Source organism: Pteropus medius, unplaced genomic scaffold, assembly GCF_902729225.1.
Source record: "Pteropus medius unplaced genomic scaffold, Ma_sr-lr_union100, whole genome shotgun sequence".
NCBI lineage: Eukaryota > Metazoa > Chordata > Mammalia > Chiroptera > Pteropodidae > Pteropus > Pteropus medius.
This window is the reverse complement of record NW_024345600.1, coordinates 3,812,969-3,828,041: the sequence shown is the minus strand read 5'-3', so window position 1 is coordinate 3,828,041 and position 15,073 is coordinate 3,812,969. Positions and strand designations below refer to the sequence as shown.

Genomic DNA, 15,073 nt, shown 5'->3' with positions numbered 1-15,073 from the left:
GCAGAGGAAGTGGTCTCTGCTCTCAGTATTCATACTTGAAGCAGCCCAACTCTTCAGGTGCTGGTGAGAGGAAGTGATGACAGGAAGTTGAGTGGGCATCTCACACTGAAAAACAACTGCAGGTTTTCTCAGACGTTTCCTTCCCTTATGCTGAGTTCCACTATATTGACTTGGCAATACAGGAAATCTATAGGAAGTCTCTCCCTTGCAGCTGAGGGAGTGAGGAGTTTGTAGGCATCCTGAAATACCCAGCAACTGTCTGAAGAAGCAGAACCTTAATTGCAGCTCCAGGTTAGACAGAGCGACTGAGGTGGAACCCTAGGGCTGCCTCTGAGGGCCTTGAACACTTCGCAGCTGGGCTTAGGGACACAGCTCAGTTGGGTTCAGCGTAAGGAAAGACTGGGAAGTGGAAAAGCTTTGCCTCTGAGGACACAAGGGGCATTTTATTTGGACAGTTCAATATCTGTGTGTGGTGGCCCAACCCCTGCCCCTTTGCCCCACTGTCCCTCACCTGCTCCTTTATTAATTTCTTCCCATTTTCTTTCCCTACCACTGCACCTCAGATCTGTCAGCCTCTCCCCGGACTTCCTCTCTTCCTGCTGTCCTCTCACCTCTTCGTGTTTTCTCTGTTTAGTCCAGGGACACAGTGAAGGCAGATGCCTGTGCACATTCAGAGCCAGAGCTGCCGTGATCTGTGCTTGCTTTATGCTTTTCTCCGGGCTTTTTTGAGCTCTGGGCCCAGGCTTAGTGTCCTTCTGGGAGAACGTGATTAGTCTTTCTTTTTATTCTCAGGCAGGAGAGTGGCTACCCAATGGGTCTTAGAGTCTTGACAGACCTTGGGTGAGGTAGCTAGGAGAAAACAAAAGAGAACGAGGTTGGTTTCGGCTGGGGTAACCCCAAGAGCCTGGGGCTGTGGTGGGGGGCTGGCTGGAACTTGATACTGGGGCTTCATCCCTGGTCTGGGTGGGGAAGTGGTTAGAAGAGGCTAATCTATGAGTGAAGTGGGTCAGGGGCAGAACTGAGGGTGCCCAGGCTCTTACCTTGCCATCTCTGAAGCCCCAAGTACAACAGTGCAAGAAAGAAGAAGCTGCTGGCAAAAATGACTCCAAAGGCCGTAGTTCTCTGGTCTGTAGGTAAGAGATGTGGGCAGGAATCAGCTCTGAGCCCGCACCAACAGGAGGGACAAAGAGTGTGTGTGTGAGTCCCCATAAGGAGCTCCTATCAAATGTTCTGCTCTCACCCAGGAACTAGGCACACAGTAGCAACTACTTGTTCAAGGTTGTTGGGATGCTTGTGTGTTACTCTACACAGAATTCTCTATGTCTTACTACATCAGGACATTTTTTTTTTTATCGCTTTGCAAAAGAGATTTAGGTTAGGTTAGTTGTTGACGGTTAAACTGGAATTTTGTAAATATCTGGGGAGCGATATGAGCTGAGACAGAACCTTAGTTCTTGGGAAGCTTACCGCCTAGTGAGCCACCAAGTAATGCCCAGTGCTCCTTGATGTTTGCATTCTAGGTGCTGATTCTTTCCTGTTTAAAACCTTTCAGCGACTTTCTATGGCTTCAGGATGAAAGTCCAGCTTGAAAGCCCACTGGGATCTGCCCACTAGTAGCAATGGAGGGTTCAAAGCTGTCGAGGCGTCAGGCTGCCTATTTTTTACATTTTCTCTTTTATCATTTACTAGGTAGGTGACCCTGTGTCAGTTCACTCATCAATACAATGGGAGTGATGATAATCCATGTGATAATACATCTAAGTGCTTAGTACTTAGTGCTTGATTCATGAAAATGCTCAATAAATATAATTACCTCTCAAGCTTTAGGCCACTTCCCCCTTTTCTCACATACCCTTGGCTCTAGCTGTGCACTCGCCCAAATCCTCCTCAGGCTGTTTTATATTTGGCCTTCACACATGCCATTCTTTCTGCCTTGGTGTTCCCTTCCTCCTGAGCTAGCTAACTTGGTTTGCATGCCCTCCTCCCGACCCAGGTCATCTTTCTTGACTGCCTAGTTGTCCCTCCAACTGGACTAAGCTCCTCAAGGGCAGCACCAGGAATTATTCAACCTTTATCTCCACCTCTCAGCACATTGCCTGGTGCCTGGCACCTGTACAAAGTCTCAGGAAGAAGACAGGACTCTGAACAAAGCGTGGTGGGAAACAGAACAACACCACAGATGATCTGGTGGTAGGAGAGCCATGAGCCCAGAATAGAGGTGGGGAGAGAAGGGGACCCCAGTACCTGGTGGGGCAGTCCAGGTGCTGGCCTGAAGGGGCTCATCCAGAGAGACGTGGGTGACCTGGCAGGTGTAAGTAGCACCTGCAGAACCAGGTTCTGCTTTCAGAGAGGAGGAGATGCTGTAGGTGCCTGCTTGGCTTTGCCGGAGGCTGGAGAAGGAAGCATCAGAGATTTTGACTGGGGCTCCACCCAGCTCCTCTCGGATCCACGTCACAGTTATGTCTGGAGGATAGTAGCCGGCGATGTTGCAGATGAGGGTGAGTGGCAGAGCTTTACTTGCCAAGCTCAGTTGTACTTTGGGGGAAGCTGGAAGAAAGAATGAATAGATTCCAGAGAGATCAACAGGACAGTAGAGGAGCCTAAAGCTTTTCCTTCCTGTTGAAAGCGAGATGAGTTGTGGAGGAAATTTCATAGGTGGGGGAAGGGTCTACCCTGGATGCAGGCCATAAAGGGGTACATCTTTTATAGGTAATCGAATAACAATAGTAAAACTAACTACAGGTTGGCTTGCTTCTGATCACTATAAGCCAGTGATTTTGAAGGGTATCAGTGATGAAATCCTTCTCCCACTGCCCCTCCTTGGTTTGCTGCTGCAAAAGGACTGGGGTGATTGGAGACAGCCAACTAGGGCTGGGAAGTTTCTCCATGGACTTCTGGAGTCTGACAGGATGTAATCGAATGCTGTCTGCACTACTAAGGTGGAGATGCGTTTAGTTTGTGGGAATGCAGTCTGTCAGGAAACACCCTTGTGTTTAGATTTCATTCTGTAAAACACTTCTATCCCTTCCCCTCTACCCCAGATAACCAAGTCCTGACCTCACCTTGGATATGGAGGTGGATGATTTGTTGAGCTTGGTACAGAGAGCTGGTGATCTGGCAAATGTAGGCCCCCTCATCCTTCACAGTTAGTCCAGGGAGGGTGAGGGAGGCATTTCCAGCTGTAAGTTGCTGCTCAGGCTCCAGGGTAGCGCCCTCCCGCTTGACCTGCTCCTGCCCTGTAGTCCAGCTGTATACCAGCTGGCCACTGCCTTTATGCTGTAGCCGCCACTCCACGCTGGTGAGGTCCGAGCCTGGTGCCATTGAGAAGCCACAATGCAGGGTGGCTGAGGACCCCAGCAGGAAATTCAGGGATGGGGTCTGTGTTGTCACCTGGAACTCCACTGTGGTGAGAGAAAGAGGGGTGATGGTGGACTGCTTTCTCTTGAGGTCACCTGATCTCTGAGCTGTGGGAATGTTGTGGACATACACCTGCCCCTGCCTCCCCTCCTGGACAGTGAGGCCAATAGAGCTCATTTCCCATCGGACAGAACCACAAAGAAATGGGGCTGTGGACAGGCAGTGTGGCACGTGTGGTAGTCTTAACTCATTTGGAATTGCCCCTGGACAACTTGATGAAAGCTATGGACCCCTCACTAGGGCAATTCACATGCAAAATTATGGGTTACTGCTGTGCTGACTCTGGTAAGAACTACTGAGGTAGCAGAACAATCTTTGGAACCCTGGTTCTTCCATGTAAGAGCTCTGTGACTTTAGACGTCAGTTAGTGTTGCCAAGCTCATCTGCTGAAGGCGAGGCGGCTGTGAAGACTATAAAGGAGTAAGTTTAAAAAGCACACAGTGGTTGTATTTGTGCCAAACTTGCTGAACCTAAATCTGATGAGGAAAACAATCAGACACATCCACGTGATGGGATACATTACAAGACAATGGGCCTGGGCTTTTCTAAAATGTCAGTGCTATGAAAGACTATTCTGGAGTAAAGGAGGTGAAAGCCACAAGACAACTAAATGAAATCCATGATCGTCGTCTGAATCCTGGACTTAAAAAAACCAGAAAGCTATAAAGAACATTATTGGGGCAACTGGAGAAGTTTGAATTTGGACCTTATACTTGACAGTATCATTGAGTCAAGGTTAAATTATTGATACTTAAGTACGATGCTCAGTGGCATAGCAAGCAGTTGGTGCGGGGAGATGGGAACAATTCTTAAATTCTTAACATGCTGTATCCCCTTACTGTCTGTACCACGGCAGACAACTCCCCACCTTAGTTTGCTGAGATGGTTTTGTGATTATGAAGGAGTTAATGTTTACAGACTAACACATGTTATGCATGGCAGCATTTGGGGTGAACTGTTGAGATTTCTGCAATTTTAGGGGATTATCTATGGAGAGAATGTCAAAAAATGTTAACGGTGGAACTAGATGAATGATGTACAAGTGTTCATTATTATTATTATTTCACCTTTTATAGTTTTTAAATATCCCCAAATAAAAAAGGAGTATCTAGCTATGCCAGGACCGTGGTTGACCCTGGACAGACATGAGAACCCCTCTTTTCGAATGTAGCAGGATAAATTTAGGTTGGACCACAGAAAGGTCGAGTGTTTTAGGGCTTTCTAAGGATAAGATCATAGCCCCCTAATCTTTGGACTTGGGTGTCTCTTTTTGGAGGCAAAATATTGGATTCGATGAACTCTAGAGAAACCTACCATTGTGTTCTCAATTTCCTGTGCCTTCTGGGAGGTATTGGGTTGGAAAGGGCAAGGCTGGGTTTTACTAAGAAGAGATAATGAGCAAATTCTGCATTCTTGTGTTTTGCTCTAATCATCTTGAAGCACCAGACCAGGCTGACTTTTCATTAAAGAAAACTGCTTGGTTCAGTAAGACAACTATGAACAGCATACAGGAACAGAGCACCACACGTCTTAGCTCCTCAGGCAACACAGTGAGGAGAAAATTATCCCCATTTTGGGTCTTTCAGAAGAAAGGACCTTGGCCTAGAGGACACCCTAAGACGACTGACGTGGATGGAGATGGACTTGTTGCCTTCCTTCTTCTATCCTGCCATCTCTGACCACTTAAAAAAATAAAACTTTCTTTTTGCTCCTTTTCATTTTCTTACCTGCAGTCTGCACAGTTCCCTGCGGGCCCAGGGGTAGGTGCAGTGTGGGGTGCAAGACAGCCCCATTGTGAGCATCCCTGAGAGTCTTCATCACTATAGAGACGCTAGGTCCCCCTTCAGATATCTGCATGTTGGTGATGAACCACGCAGCTGTCTCAGTAGTGGCCTCTTGTCTGGCCCGGAGAAAATAGCGGGAGATCTCACAGGTCACCTCCTGCCCGCTGCAGTCAGCATGGAGCAAGGCCTCAGCCTGGGGAATCTGTACCAGGTTCACTGGGGGAGAAGGGCAGCACAGAGGTTGAGCTGGACTGAGAACGTGGGAAGCAGATGTGGGTGGGTGTACTGGGAACTGGGTTGTCCCAGTGGAGGGAGCCCGGAAGGACTGGCACACAGGGCAGAGGCTCTTACCTGAGGCTTCAAAGGTAACAGGTGAGCCGTCTTTGGCCTGTGTGCCTCCTTGGAAATCAGTGAAGCCTTCCAGGGAGCCATCGTCCAGCATTGGCACCTGCCTCAGCACCAGCAAGGCTTTCACCATGTTCTCGCTGCTAGGAAAACCTGAACGATGCCTGCCTTCCTCCACCAAGAAGCAGTCCAAGACCACATCCACTGGCCGCCACTGGCTTTCTGCTGCAGGGAGAAGCCTGGGCTGCAGCTACACCCTCCTGCCCAGAAAGTTATTTCTATACTCTGCCCCGCCCTGGCCTGCCCCAACTGTGGAATCTTCAAGGGGTAGAAGTTGTCTTCCAGGGTCCTAGCTATCTCTATGTCCCTCTCTTCTCTAATCATCCCCACAAACAGCTTTCTGGGAAGCACCTGCCATTCCAAGTGCATACTTGGTGTGAATTATTACTTAAGGTCCTGGATTTTCCTTGCTTAGAGGGGTTTATGGTTTTTTATTTCTAATCATCGGATGAAAACCTCTTCAGTCAAAGGAATTCTCAGTAAAAGCAAATAAGTGAGCAAAATTGCCATTGGGAGAGGAGACAGGATGTTTGTGCTGCTAGGGGTGTTGGCGGCCATCTCAATTTCAGAGCCAGTCCACAGGTATGCTCCACTTTCTGCCATTAGAAGTGGCCTTCCCCTTCCCCAACTCCGGGGTCACATCCCTAGTGATTTCCTAGCTGGGGAACCCCTTCCTCTTCTGAAGATGCCCCTTCTCCCGTAGGACAGTGGCCCCTCCCTCAGTGGCCTCCACTGTGGAGGCCCCTCTTTTTCTTCCTTTGGCCTTTCCCCCACTGGTCTGAGCCTCTCTCCCCAACACAATTGGTTCCTTCCTTTGCCAGCCATTGAGTCTTTCTCCTGTTGGGCTTATAAGGTGATTGGAAGCCACCCTGGCCCCTTTCCCCTTCTGGAATCTCAGGGAGGGTGCTTCCTTAGCCCAGCCTTTCCCTCCAGCCTATTCCCCACTCACCTGTGTCTGCCGCTCCGGACAGAGCCAAGCAGAGCAGCAGGCACCACCCCTCCTCCATCCCCATGTAGGCTGCTCTCAGGCCCCCCGCACCGGCTGCCCTTCTCCACGGCCTCCCTGTTTGCAAGGTCCTGGCTGGAGAAGAAAGGTCTCTCCAAACGTGTTTTGCTGGTTGCTCTTCCTTCTGTCCTCGGCCCACTTCTCTTTCTTTCACTTTCGCTTTGAGGAAGTGTCACTGTGGCTGCCTTTGCCTCTGGGTGAAGCCATTTGTGGCTGGTGCCAGAGTTCTAGTCACAGTTCTCTTTTCTTCCCACCTCCCTCCCCCGCCAAATCTCGTGGCGATTTCAAGGCCTGACTTCACAGCGTGCACCCTTTTGCTCCCCACCAGCCCCAAGAAAGTAGAGATGTAGGGAAAGGAGGCGAGGAGAGGAAGGGAGAAGACTGGAGCCTAAAGCAGGAACCCCCGTAGCCTGGGAACCTGTCCTCATTTTCTGTTGGTGCTCTCCTCCCGATCTCCTGGCCTGTTTTCCCTCCCCCTTTGGGAGGGCCCCAACACACCTCTGCACCGGGAGAAGCTCCTCCCTCAGATCCCTGATTGGAGCCGAGGCTGGGAGTGGCCTGCGCTGCGAGATTGGCATTTCAGAGAGCGAGCAGGAGAGCGGCTGTGTGTGGCAGTCTCACTTTATTTTTCAGAGTTTCTAAATCAGTGAAACCGCATGTGGGGCTTTCGTAGAGTGTGTTTTACAACTGGAGCCCCAGCCCTCCTGTAGCACAGGGGTGAAGCTGGCCAGGGCAGGACACATCCTGCTTCCCACCTCCCACCTTATTCCCGGTGTCTTTGACGCTGCTGGTCTTGGAAAGGTACTTTCTCAAGTCTGTACACAGGAAAGGATCCTGACGAAAGCATGTGCTGAAATTAGGGGTGCCAAGTATCTGCCTCTGGGTGGTTGGTGGGGTGGGGTTGACTTGGTTGCAGAGATGACCTTCCCTCTGCAGAGTGCTGGCTCAGGGGTAGGTCGCAGGCTCGGGTTTCCGGTAATCCTCCTGGATGGGGATGGTGGCACCCTCCTCCTCCCGAGGACAGCTGCAAGGATAAGGCTCACCAGGCACCGCTGGACTTCCTTTGTCTGCAGAAGGGGAAACAGATGAATCTTGGCTGCTGGTGGGGGTTGGAGGAGAAGGCAAAGGGAGGAGAGAGAGCAAGGGAGGAAAGCTTGAGGGGGGGCTGTCAGGAGGGTGTCAGCTAAGAGGAGAGGAAGAGTGGGTGGGAACTGGGGCTGGTGAAGATGGAGATGAGAAGGCTCCCATGAGGTTCCAGGCATGGGTGGCAGGGCTGAGAAGGTGGGGTGGGGTCGGGGACAGGACTAGAGACCTGTATTTTGTCTCTTACTTAGTCCATATTTTCTTCGTTGATGGAAGAACATGGCTCCAACCATGGTGAAAACAAGAAACATTCCAGAGAGGACCACAAAGCCGCGGATGCAATCTGAGCTGCACAGGGACCTCTGGGCTGTGATAGGCAGGGGCCACATAAGGGTTTTTTGGGAGGGTCTAGCCCTTGACTCCCTTCAGCCCAGCCCTCCCGACACCCCTGCCTCTTTCCCCCCTTCCTCGCCCCTCTTCCACCATTGGACCAAGTCTTTTCCTCATCCGTAGACTCTTCCTCTTTTTCTTATCCCTACTTTCTGGCTGGCCTCTCTCCTGGACTCTTCTGTGTGCATTCTCTCTGGGGGTGGGGAATGGGGAGAAAACTCACGTGGCCAGTGGGTCGAGAGAGCTGGGGTCGGCCTGAAGTCAGCTAGAGTCTGCATGTGTCTGGCTGTCTTGGCCTCTGCTATCTCTGGAAAAACAGACCGGGTGAGCAGCAGCCTGGAGCCCCACAGGGAAAGGTGAGGCTGAAGGTCTCGGAGGCCTGAGAGGCTCTGTTTGCGAAGGGAAGGCAGAGATAGGCTGACCAGGTAACTCGTGGGGGTAGGCACGGAAGTGGGGTTGCTGGTTGAGGATGACCCTTCCCCCAAGTGACTGGACAAAGAGTTGCCTAGAACTTACTTTTGGTGTGAGGTAAGTGGGTGGGTTGTGGGCGTGGGCCTAGGGCCAGCGATGGCTGAGGGGTCGGTGAGGGAGTTGGAGCAGGATCACACTCAGTGCACTCCCTGTCTCTGCACTGCCAGCCCTTGGGGCAGGTGCACTCGGCATTGGTCGTGAGGGTACAGTTTCGAATGAGATGACCTGGAGACAGAGGAGGCCGGAGGAACACGAGATGCTCAGGCCTCAGCGGCATTCAAGGTCCACTTGCTTAATCCTGTCCCCTAGGACAGCTCCGCCCCTGCCAAGGCTGGACCCTCCCTCGCCGGCACCCAGTGGCTTTGCCATTAGTATAATTGTTATTAAGGGAAAAACTTGGACCTTTTAGAAAATTCATGGTTCAGAAATAGATGCTATGAAAAATAGAAACGGCTTATATGATTTTTCTCTCAACTCACTGAGGCTTTTACAATTGAATTGTAATACAGAGGAGTACATACATCACGAGTATAAAGTCGAGAATTAGTACAAATTGATAACCAGCACCAGATCAAGAAACAGAAGGTGACCAGTAGTGTTCTTTTCCAGTGACTCGCCATACGCTCCCAAGAATAGCCACTAGCTTGACTGCCTACTACCACAAGATAGTTTCGCCTGTTTTTGTACTATGTACATGGAATCGTGCGTGTGTTCATTTGTGTCTGGGTACTTTTACTCAACTCTTTGTGAGATTAGTCCATATTGTTGAGTGTAATTGCAGATCATTCATTCTCACTGCCGTGTAGTATCCCATTGTGTGACTATATCGCGTTTATTCATCCATTGTACTGTTAATATGCATTTGGGTAGTTTCCAGTTTTTAGCAATTAGAAATAGTGCTACTGTGGTCCTGACAGGTTTTTAATTTTACTGGAGGGTTACTTGGTTACTGAGATCCTTTGCCTTTAAAATATAAGTTTTATTCAAGTGTAGAGGTCTGGTGCTGGGTGGAGGATGTGAGGGGCCCTGGGCTGGGTTGGGCTCATAAGTGGTTGGGGTGTTTGAGAAGATGAGGGTGATTCTAGAGGAGGCAGCAGTACCTGGGTGTGGGCCAGACTTGAGCTGGAACGTGGTGGGGCCTTAGGGCAGTGCAGTCATGGGGACCCAGGGAAAGGAGCCCCGACAGGTGGAAGAGGGGTGCTGAGAGGGGGGTTGGAGGATGCCAAAGACTGTCACCAACTCTAATAATTTGCCTAATGTTTGCCTTTTGTCAGGAAGGGGAGAGGGACACGATTTTTTTTCTTCTCATCCTTATGACTAGTTGTTGCTATAAAAATTTGGTCTCCTGTGCTTATCAGGAATGGTGAGCCTGCCTGGGTAAGGATCTGCAAGGGATGAACAGGGTAGGGGAGGGGACAGTGGTGGTGCCGAGGGAGAGGTAGGCAGAGAAGATCGAGGAGGGGTGATTAGGAGGGCATCTGCCAAAGAGAAGGGAAGAGCCAAAGAAGGGGCTGGGACTGGGTAAACATGGATGAAGTGCCATTGTTTTCAGTGATGAGTATCCAGAGACCCGAGCGTTCTCTTCACCATGTTTCCAGGACTTTTCCACCTTACAGATGGGAATACTGAGGTCCAAGAGGACTGAACTCATTCGGTCCCCCCACCCCAGAGTCCTGCAGCCCGGGCCTGCCTGAGTGCTTTGGGGACCCTGTGGGCCGTGTCTCACAGAGAAAGATCGTGGATGAGACTGGTCTGGAACATAGGGAAGGAAGTATGGACTGGTTCAGTACAGGGAAGAGGCCTGGTGGGGCCTAGAGAGCGGATGGGGTGGCTTTGATTAAAAAAGTCCGACTCTGCTGGGGTTGCTGCCAAGAAGAGAAAAACATTCATTAGCAATTATATCTTTTAAAGTTAAGTGGACTGAGGAATACTTCTTGTGCATTTCAGATGTTGTCGTTTGATTCGTTATGGCTAAACCTTTCATCTAGTTAGTTTTTAAAGAATATGGCAAGGCCTAATGAGAGCAAGCAAACCCCTTTTACAGGCTAGTAGTTGGGTAGCTAGGCTAAGCAGTCCGTAAGTGTCCCGCTGGAAGGCATTTGTTCAAAGGGGCCACTTTAAAGTCCGCTACTCTGTGCGTAGTGGCACATCATTTCTGAAATTCTAGCTAAAATGGAGAAATAATAAAATAATTCATAACAGCTGCATATATTACACTTCTTAATTTAAAAAAGATGAAATTCTGAAATAAGAAAAACATAAGCCACGTGCACATTCATTTTCCTAAGTTGGCTTTTGTGCAAAGAAAGGATATTGTCCACTGGCTGATACTGTTATGTCCTTAGATGTATTCCACGTTCCAAATGTCCATTTTAAACCCAGCCAGTTCAAAAGGAAGGGGTCGCTCGGCTGAAACTGAGGTCTCGGAGCCACTTTCCACTTTTCATTGTCTTGATGCTAGCCATAGACCCATTCTCATATTTTCCTCCTTCTCTGAAAAACAGCATCCTCCCACATCATGTCAACACTCCTGCTCCCAGGATGCCCCATTTCCCAGCACTGGCTCTGCTTGCCATAGCCGTGGAGCCACCGCAGCCCTGACTTTCCCCACTCTTTGCTTTTCCGCACTCAGCTCTGCCACCTTGCACCCCCGAGTGCTCGCCCATCTCACCAGAGTTACAGTGGCGGCAGTTTTCACAGTGGGGCCGGGTGTTGTGGTCTGGTGAGAAGGAAATCCCAAGTATACACGAGTCACACTGAGTAGCCTTTCTGTTCCAGTCACAGTCCTTCCTGAGGAATGTTCCTGTGAGCAGAGGTGCAGGGTCAAGGCCCCAGGAAGGCTGCTTCTGCACCCTCTTCAAGGGGGTGCCTTGGGTGCTGCAGGGTTCTTCTCCTTGCTGGAGCTCAGATTCCCCCTCTGCTTCCCTCCCCCCCATACCCAGTCCTCTCTCTCCTACCCTCAGCCGGCCCCCGGCAAGGCCTCTTCTCTTACCTGGCTTACACATCGGGCAGCACAGTTCTTTCTGCACCCAGTAGTGCTTCTCTGGACAGATCTTGGAGGCTGGGGTGACTGAGAGCCCAGCCAGAGTCCCCAGAACCCACAGCCAGCAGGAAGGTGGCCAGGCCATGGCTCCTGCCCAGGTAGCTCTTACTGCACTCTCCAGTGGCTGACAGCTGGCCTCTGTGCTGGGCACGCTATTCCCTCTACACTTCCTGAGCAGCCTCCTCTGCGTTGCCCAGCTTCAGGTGGCAAGCTGACATCTGATGGCAGTTGAAGCTCTATTGTGGCTGTCTGTTTTTTTTTTTACTCATAGCAGCAACTTCCTACCCCCCACCCCCTTTCTGCGTGCTGAGTACTGGGGAGAGATGTTAAAGGGCAGACTCTGTCAGAAGACCTGCTGCTCTTCAAAGACACCTACTCCAAAACGCAGCTTCTGCCTTTCTATTCCTGTTTCTCTCGTGCTCCTGAAGAATGTAACCCATCTGTGCCTGCTTCTTTTACAGTGTTGGATGTGCCCAGTCACCCAGCTCTTCTGTTCACGCTCTTGTTTACGAAGATGCCTACATTACCGCCCTGTTCACAGCGTGCAAGCTAATTTGCACATCTCTCCTATCCCCACTGAGCATAAGCTTTTTTCACAGAGATAAGCAGTTTAGAGAAGGAAGGGTAACCAGAACTGAGTATCTAAAACTCTTGGGGTCAGATAAGTTTTAGAATTCAGAATTTTTCAGATTTCAGAAAGAAACTAGCATCACAAGACACACCCTCATGGGACTGGGGTAGCATCCACAATCATGCACAACATTTCTGCAGCAAATAATTGAATATTTAAACTAAGTGAGGCGAATAATGACTATTAGCCTTGCAGCAGCTGAGGTCTGGTTTAATGGCCAAAAGAACTTGCTACGAAATTGTTCAGAATGGCAAACAAGGGACTTAAACCTCTGTCAGACCCTGTGCTAGGAGATCACGAGTGATCTCATTTAATCTTCCTGCCAGCCAGCCTGTGGTACGCGTATCACCCACTGCCCATCTGGCCTTCTGTCCTCACTCCAGTGCTATCTTTATCCTCCCCTTCCCACCTCTGGCCGTGTCAGTCACTGTGTCCTGAAGTACCTGGGGCATCTCCTCTCCCAGCCTTGGGCACTTGGGATGAAAAGTCGATGCCTGTGGGTCCCCTATTTCCACATGTCCTGGGAAGACTGACTTGGGGATATCGGCAACATCTGGACTTTCCCCTCTTTGAGTCCTGAGAACATTTGGGTCAGACAGCCACCCACTCCTTTTTCCCTGAGGACCGAGGTGTGGGGCGGCTCGTTTCTCCAGGCTATTTTTCATTCAGGGGCTTTGCAGTTGTTTCCATACTGCTCATAAAATGTCACACCCCTGTGATCTCACTCGTTAGAGCTGTTCTCTGTCTTACTCTTTGGTTTCTTTTCTCTTCATTGTTTTTCATCCTCCTGTTTTTCCTCGACCCCCTCTAGTCTTCAGGAGGGTCTTCTCTAGTGAAGCCACACGTGGGTGTGATTCGTAGAGTTACTTATACAAAACCTTCCTTTTCACTATCCTGCAGAGTGTCCGAGTTCCCACCTCAGAGAATGTTAACTTTGGCATCAGAGGATTTTGCCCCGTTCCCAGATCACGGTTAATATCACAGGGAGGTGGGGGCCCTGTGCGGATGGATAAGACCCTAGAGGAATAATGAGGAGTTGGGGACCTTTAGGGAGAAACATGCCTAAGGGAGAATTGGAAGACGCTGAGAAGACTTTGAACCTCGACTAGACCCTGAGCTGCTCACCCATGGGAGGCCTGTGTTCTCTGCCAATGCTCTTCTCCCCTGTTCTACTCATCACTTCTCCATGGAGGATAGGGCAGGAGGAGTCTGCCTGGCTCTCCTGGAATACCCCTGGCTGGGAGGAGGAAAGCCAGGTTTCTGGAGCTTACTCTTCTCTGGGCAAACGGAATGACCTCGCCTCCTGCCTTCTGTGCTGTTCGCATCAACTTCTGGTGAGCATCGGCCTGTCCTAGGCTGGCTCCCCGAACAGTCCCTTCCTCTGGTCTGCAGACCCTGTGAATGCAACCTGCTGATCTCTCCCTCAAAATCTTCTACCACCTCTTTCTTTTTGGAGGTTCAGCTTCTCTCCACCCCTGGGTGCTGCAGAGATATACAGTCTTTCCTCAACAGCTCCCTCCTTTTCTTGTACCTTTGGAGACAGGCCCGAGGAAGCCTCTCTTTTGACAACTTTCATTAATTTTGACAGGTCCTGACCAAACCCTCAGTCTAAGCAATGACTGTAGCCTGGATATCAGCTGGGGTCACCTTGCTCCTTAATATCTAGATAAGATACTCCTTGCTTTCCAATCAGGGTGGGCCCTGAGCAGAGTGGGGAGGAGGCAGGGCTGTTGCCTGGCACAAATCCCAGCAGGTTGGGCATATTGTTACATCCGGTCCTGATTCTTCTTTCAGCTGAAGTCTTGTCCTTCCCTCTCTGTTCTTGGCTGTTCCCTTACCTCTGCCTTGCTACAGGCCCCAAATTTGGGAGACAGAGCTTTCTTGAATTTTCCTCCAAACCAACTGTAAACAGAAGGCTGTTAGGGATGGCAAAACTTTTACTGCCGTTTTATATATTATAAGAATACAACTAAAACTTCCATTTGAATATTCTTGTTCTTAATGGTCCTTCCCACTCCAGAGATTGAGCAGTGGTCTGGCTGCCCTACAAAGCAATAAAGGCACTGACAATCTTGCTGGCACCTCTCTCCCCTCCTTTTTCTGTCACGGTCTGACTCAAAAATCTTCTCTCTGGCAGCGTTCTTCGTCTCTCTTCAGCCCCTAATTCCAAAATCAATCTTGGCCCTTTATAAATCCATAACCAGTCAAAGTACTCAGTGGAACTAAACTCTCTCTCCAAGTTCATAGATGTCAGAAATCACTGTCCACGATCCTTATCAACCAAACCTCTTAATTTTTCTGGCCGCCTTTGTCTCCCACTGCATTCCTTCTTCCTCCACTCCTACTTTCTTTTATGACCCCCGCCTGCCCTGGACCCCCAACTGCTTTAGATCCTCCTTCCCAGGGAGCCTTCAGAGACCAGCTGGGCAGGACAGTGGGGTGGGCTAGTGAATGAGGGTCTGGGTACTCAATATCCCGGATCTGTAATATGCATTTCTGGGACTCTCCAGTCTGAGTCTCCTGGGAGATTCACGAACCATGGGCATTTCTTCCCACCTCTGATCGCTTTTCGGTATCTCAGCTGTAGCTCCCAGTGTCTCCTAGCATGCAAGGAAATCACTAACCCATGTCCCCTTTGCCCCGAGAATACTTGCCAGTGGCGCTTGTGGCTGCCTGTACCTCAAGATAACTCACAGATAACCTTACCCTCAAAGTTTGCCATAAAATATCTTGCTTTTATTATTATTTTCGCATGACTCTAGTATATCGGTAGTCTTTGGAAACAAATGATATCATTCTGTTATAGCACTCTGTTTTTAGTAGTGATATTTCCATTTATAAAA

General features: G+C 49.9%; 3 protein-coding genes across 7 annotated transcripts in view; 1 reads left to right on the top strand and 2 right to left on the bottom strand.

The window, feature by feature from the left end:
- VAMP1 (vesicle associated membrane protein 1) overlaps positions 1-15,073 on the top strand; it is a 35,663-nt gene that overhangs the window by 7,143 nt on the left and 13,447 nt on the right. Inside the window, exon 5 of one of the 4 annotated variants that reach the window (XM_039874176.1) lies at positions 3,042-5,135. The exons of 1 other annotated variant lie outside the window; for it this stretch is intronic. In XM_039874176.1, coding sequence (XP_039730110.1) covers positions 3,042-3,091 — 50 coding nt within the window. In that variant the 3' untranslated portion in view covers positions 3,092-5,135. Of the gene's footprint in view, positions 1-1,993; positions 2,499-3,041; positions 5,136-15,073 lie in introns of those variants that run through there. 2 more of the 4 variants (XM_039874179.1, XM_039874181.1) reach the window with 2 other exon arrangements.
- Positions 728-6,690, bottom strand: TAPBPL (TAP binding protein like). Of its 2 annotated transcripts, none has more exons than XM_039874161.1 (7): positions 6,556-6,690; positions 5,553-5,771; positions 5,145-5,417; positions 3,063-3,401; positions 2,245-2,547; positions 1,041-1,127; positions 728-849 (listed from the first exon to the last, which is right to left on the bottom strand). In XM_039874161.1, exons 1-7 carry the CDS (start codon positions 6,617-6,619, stop codon positions 770-772), a joined length of 1,365 nt encoding a protein of 454 aa, XP_039730095.1. In that variant the 5' UTR covers positions 6,620-6,690; the 3' UTR covers positions 728-769. The 2 variants fall into 2 exon arrangements, with proteins under 2 accessions (XP_039730095.1, XP_039730096.1); XM_039874162.1 differs by having other exon boundaries at positions 5,553-5,768; positions 6,556-6,688.
- CD27 (CD27 molecule) lies at positions 7,216-12,039 on the bottom strand. The gene is made up of 6 exons (XM_039874175.1): positions 11,549-12,039; positions 11,228-11,359; positions 8,602-8,781; positions 8,309-8,392; positions 7,943-8,062; positions 7,216-7,679 (listed from the first exon to the last, which is right to left on the bottom strand). Exons 1-6 carry the CDS (start codon positions 11,682-11,684, stop codon positions 7,558-7,560), a joined length of 774 nt encoding a protein of 257 aa, XP_039730109.1. The 5' UTR covers positions 11,685-12,039; the 3' UTR covers positions 7,216-7,557.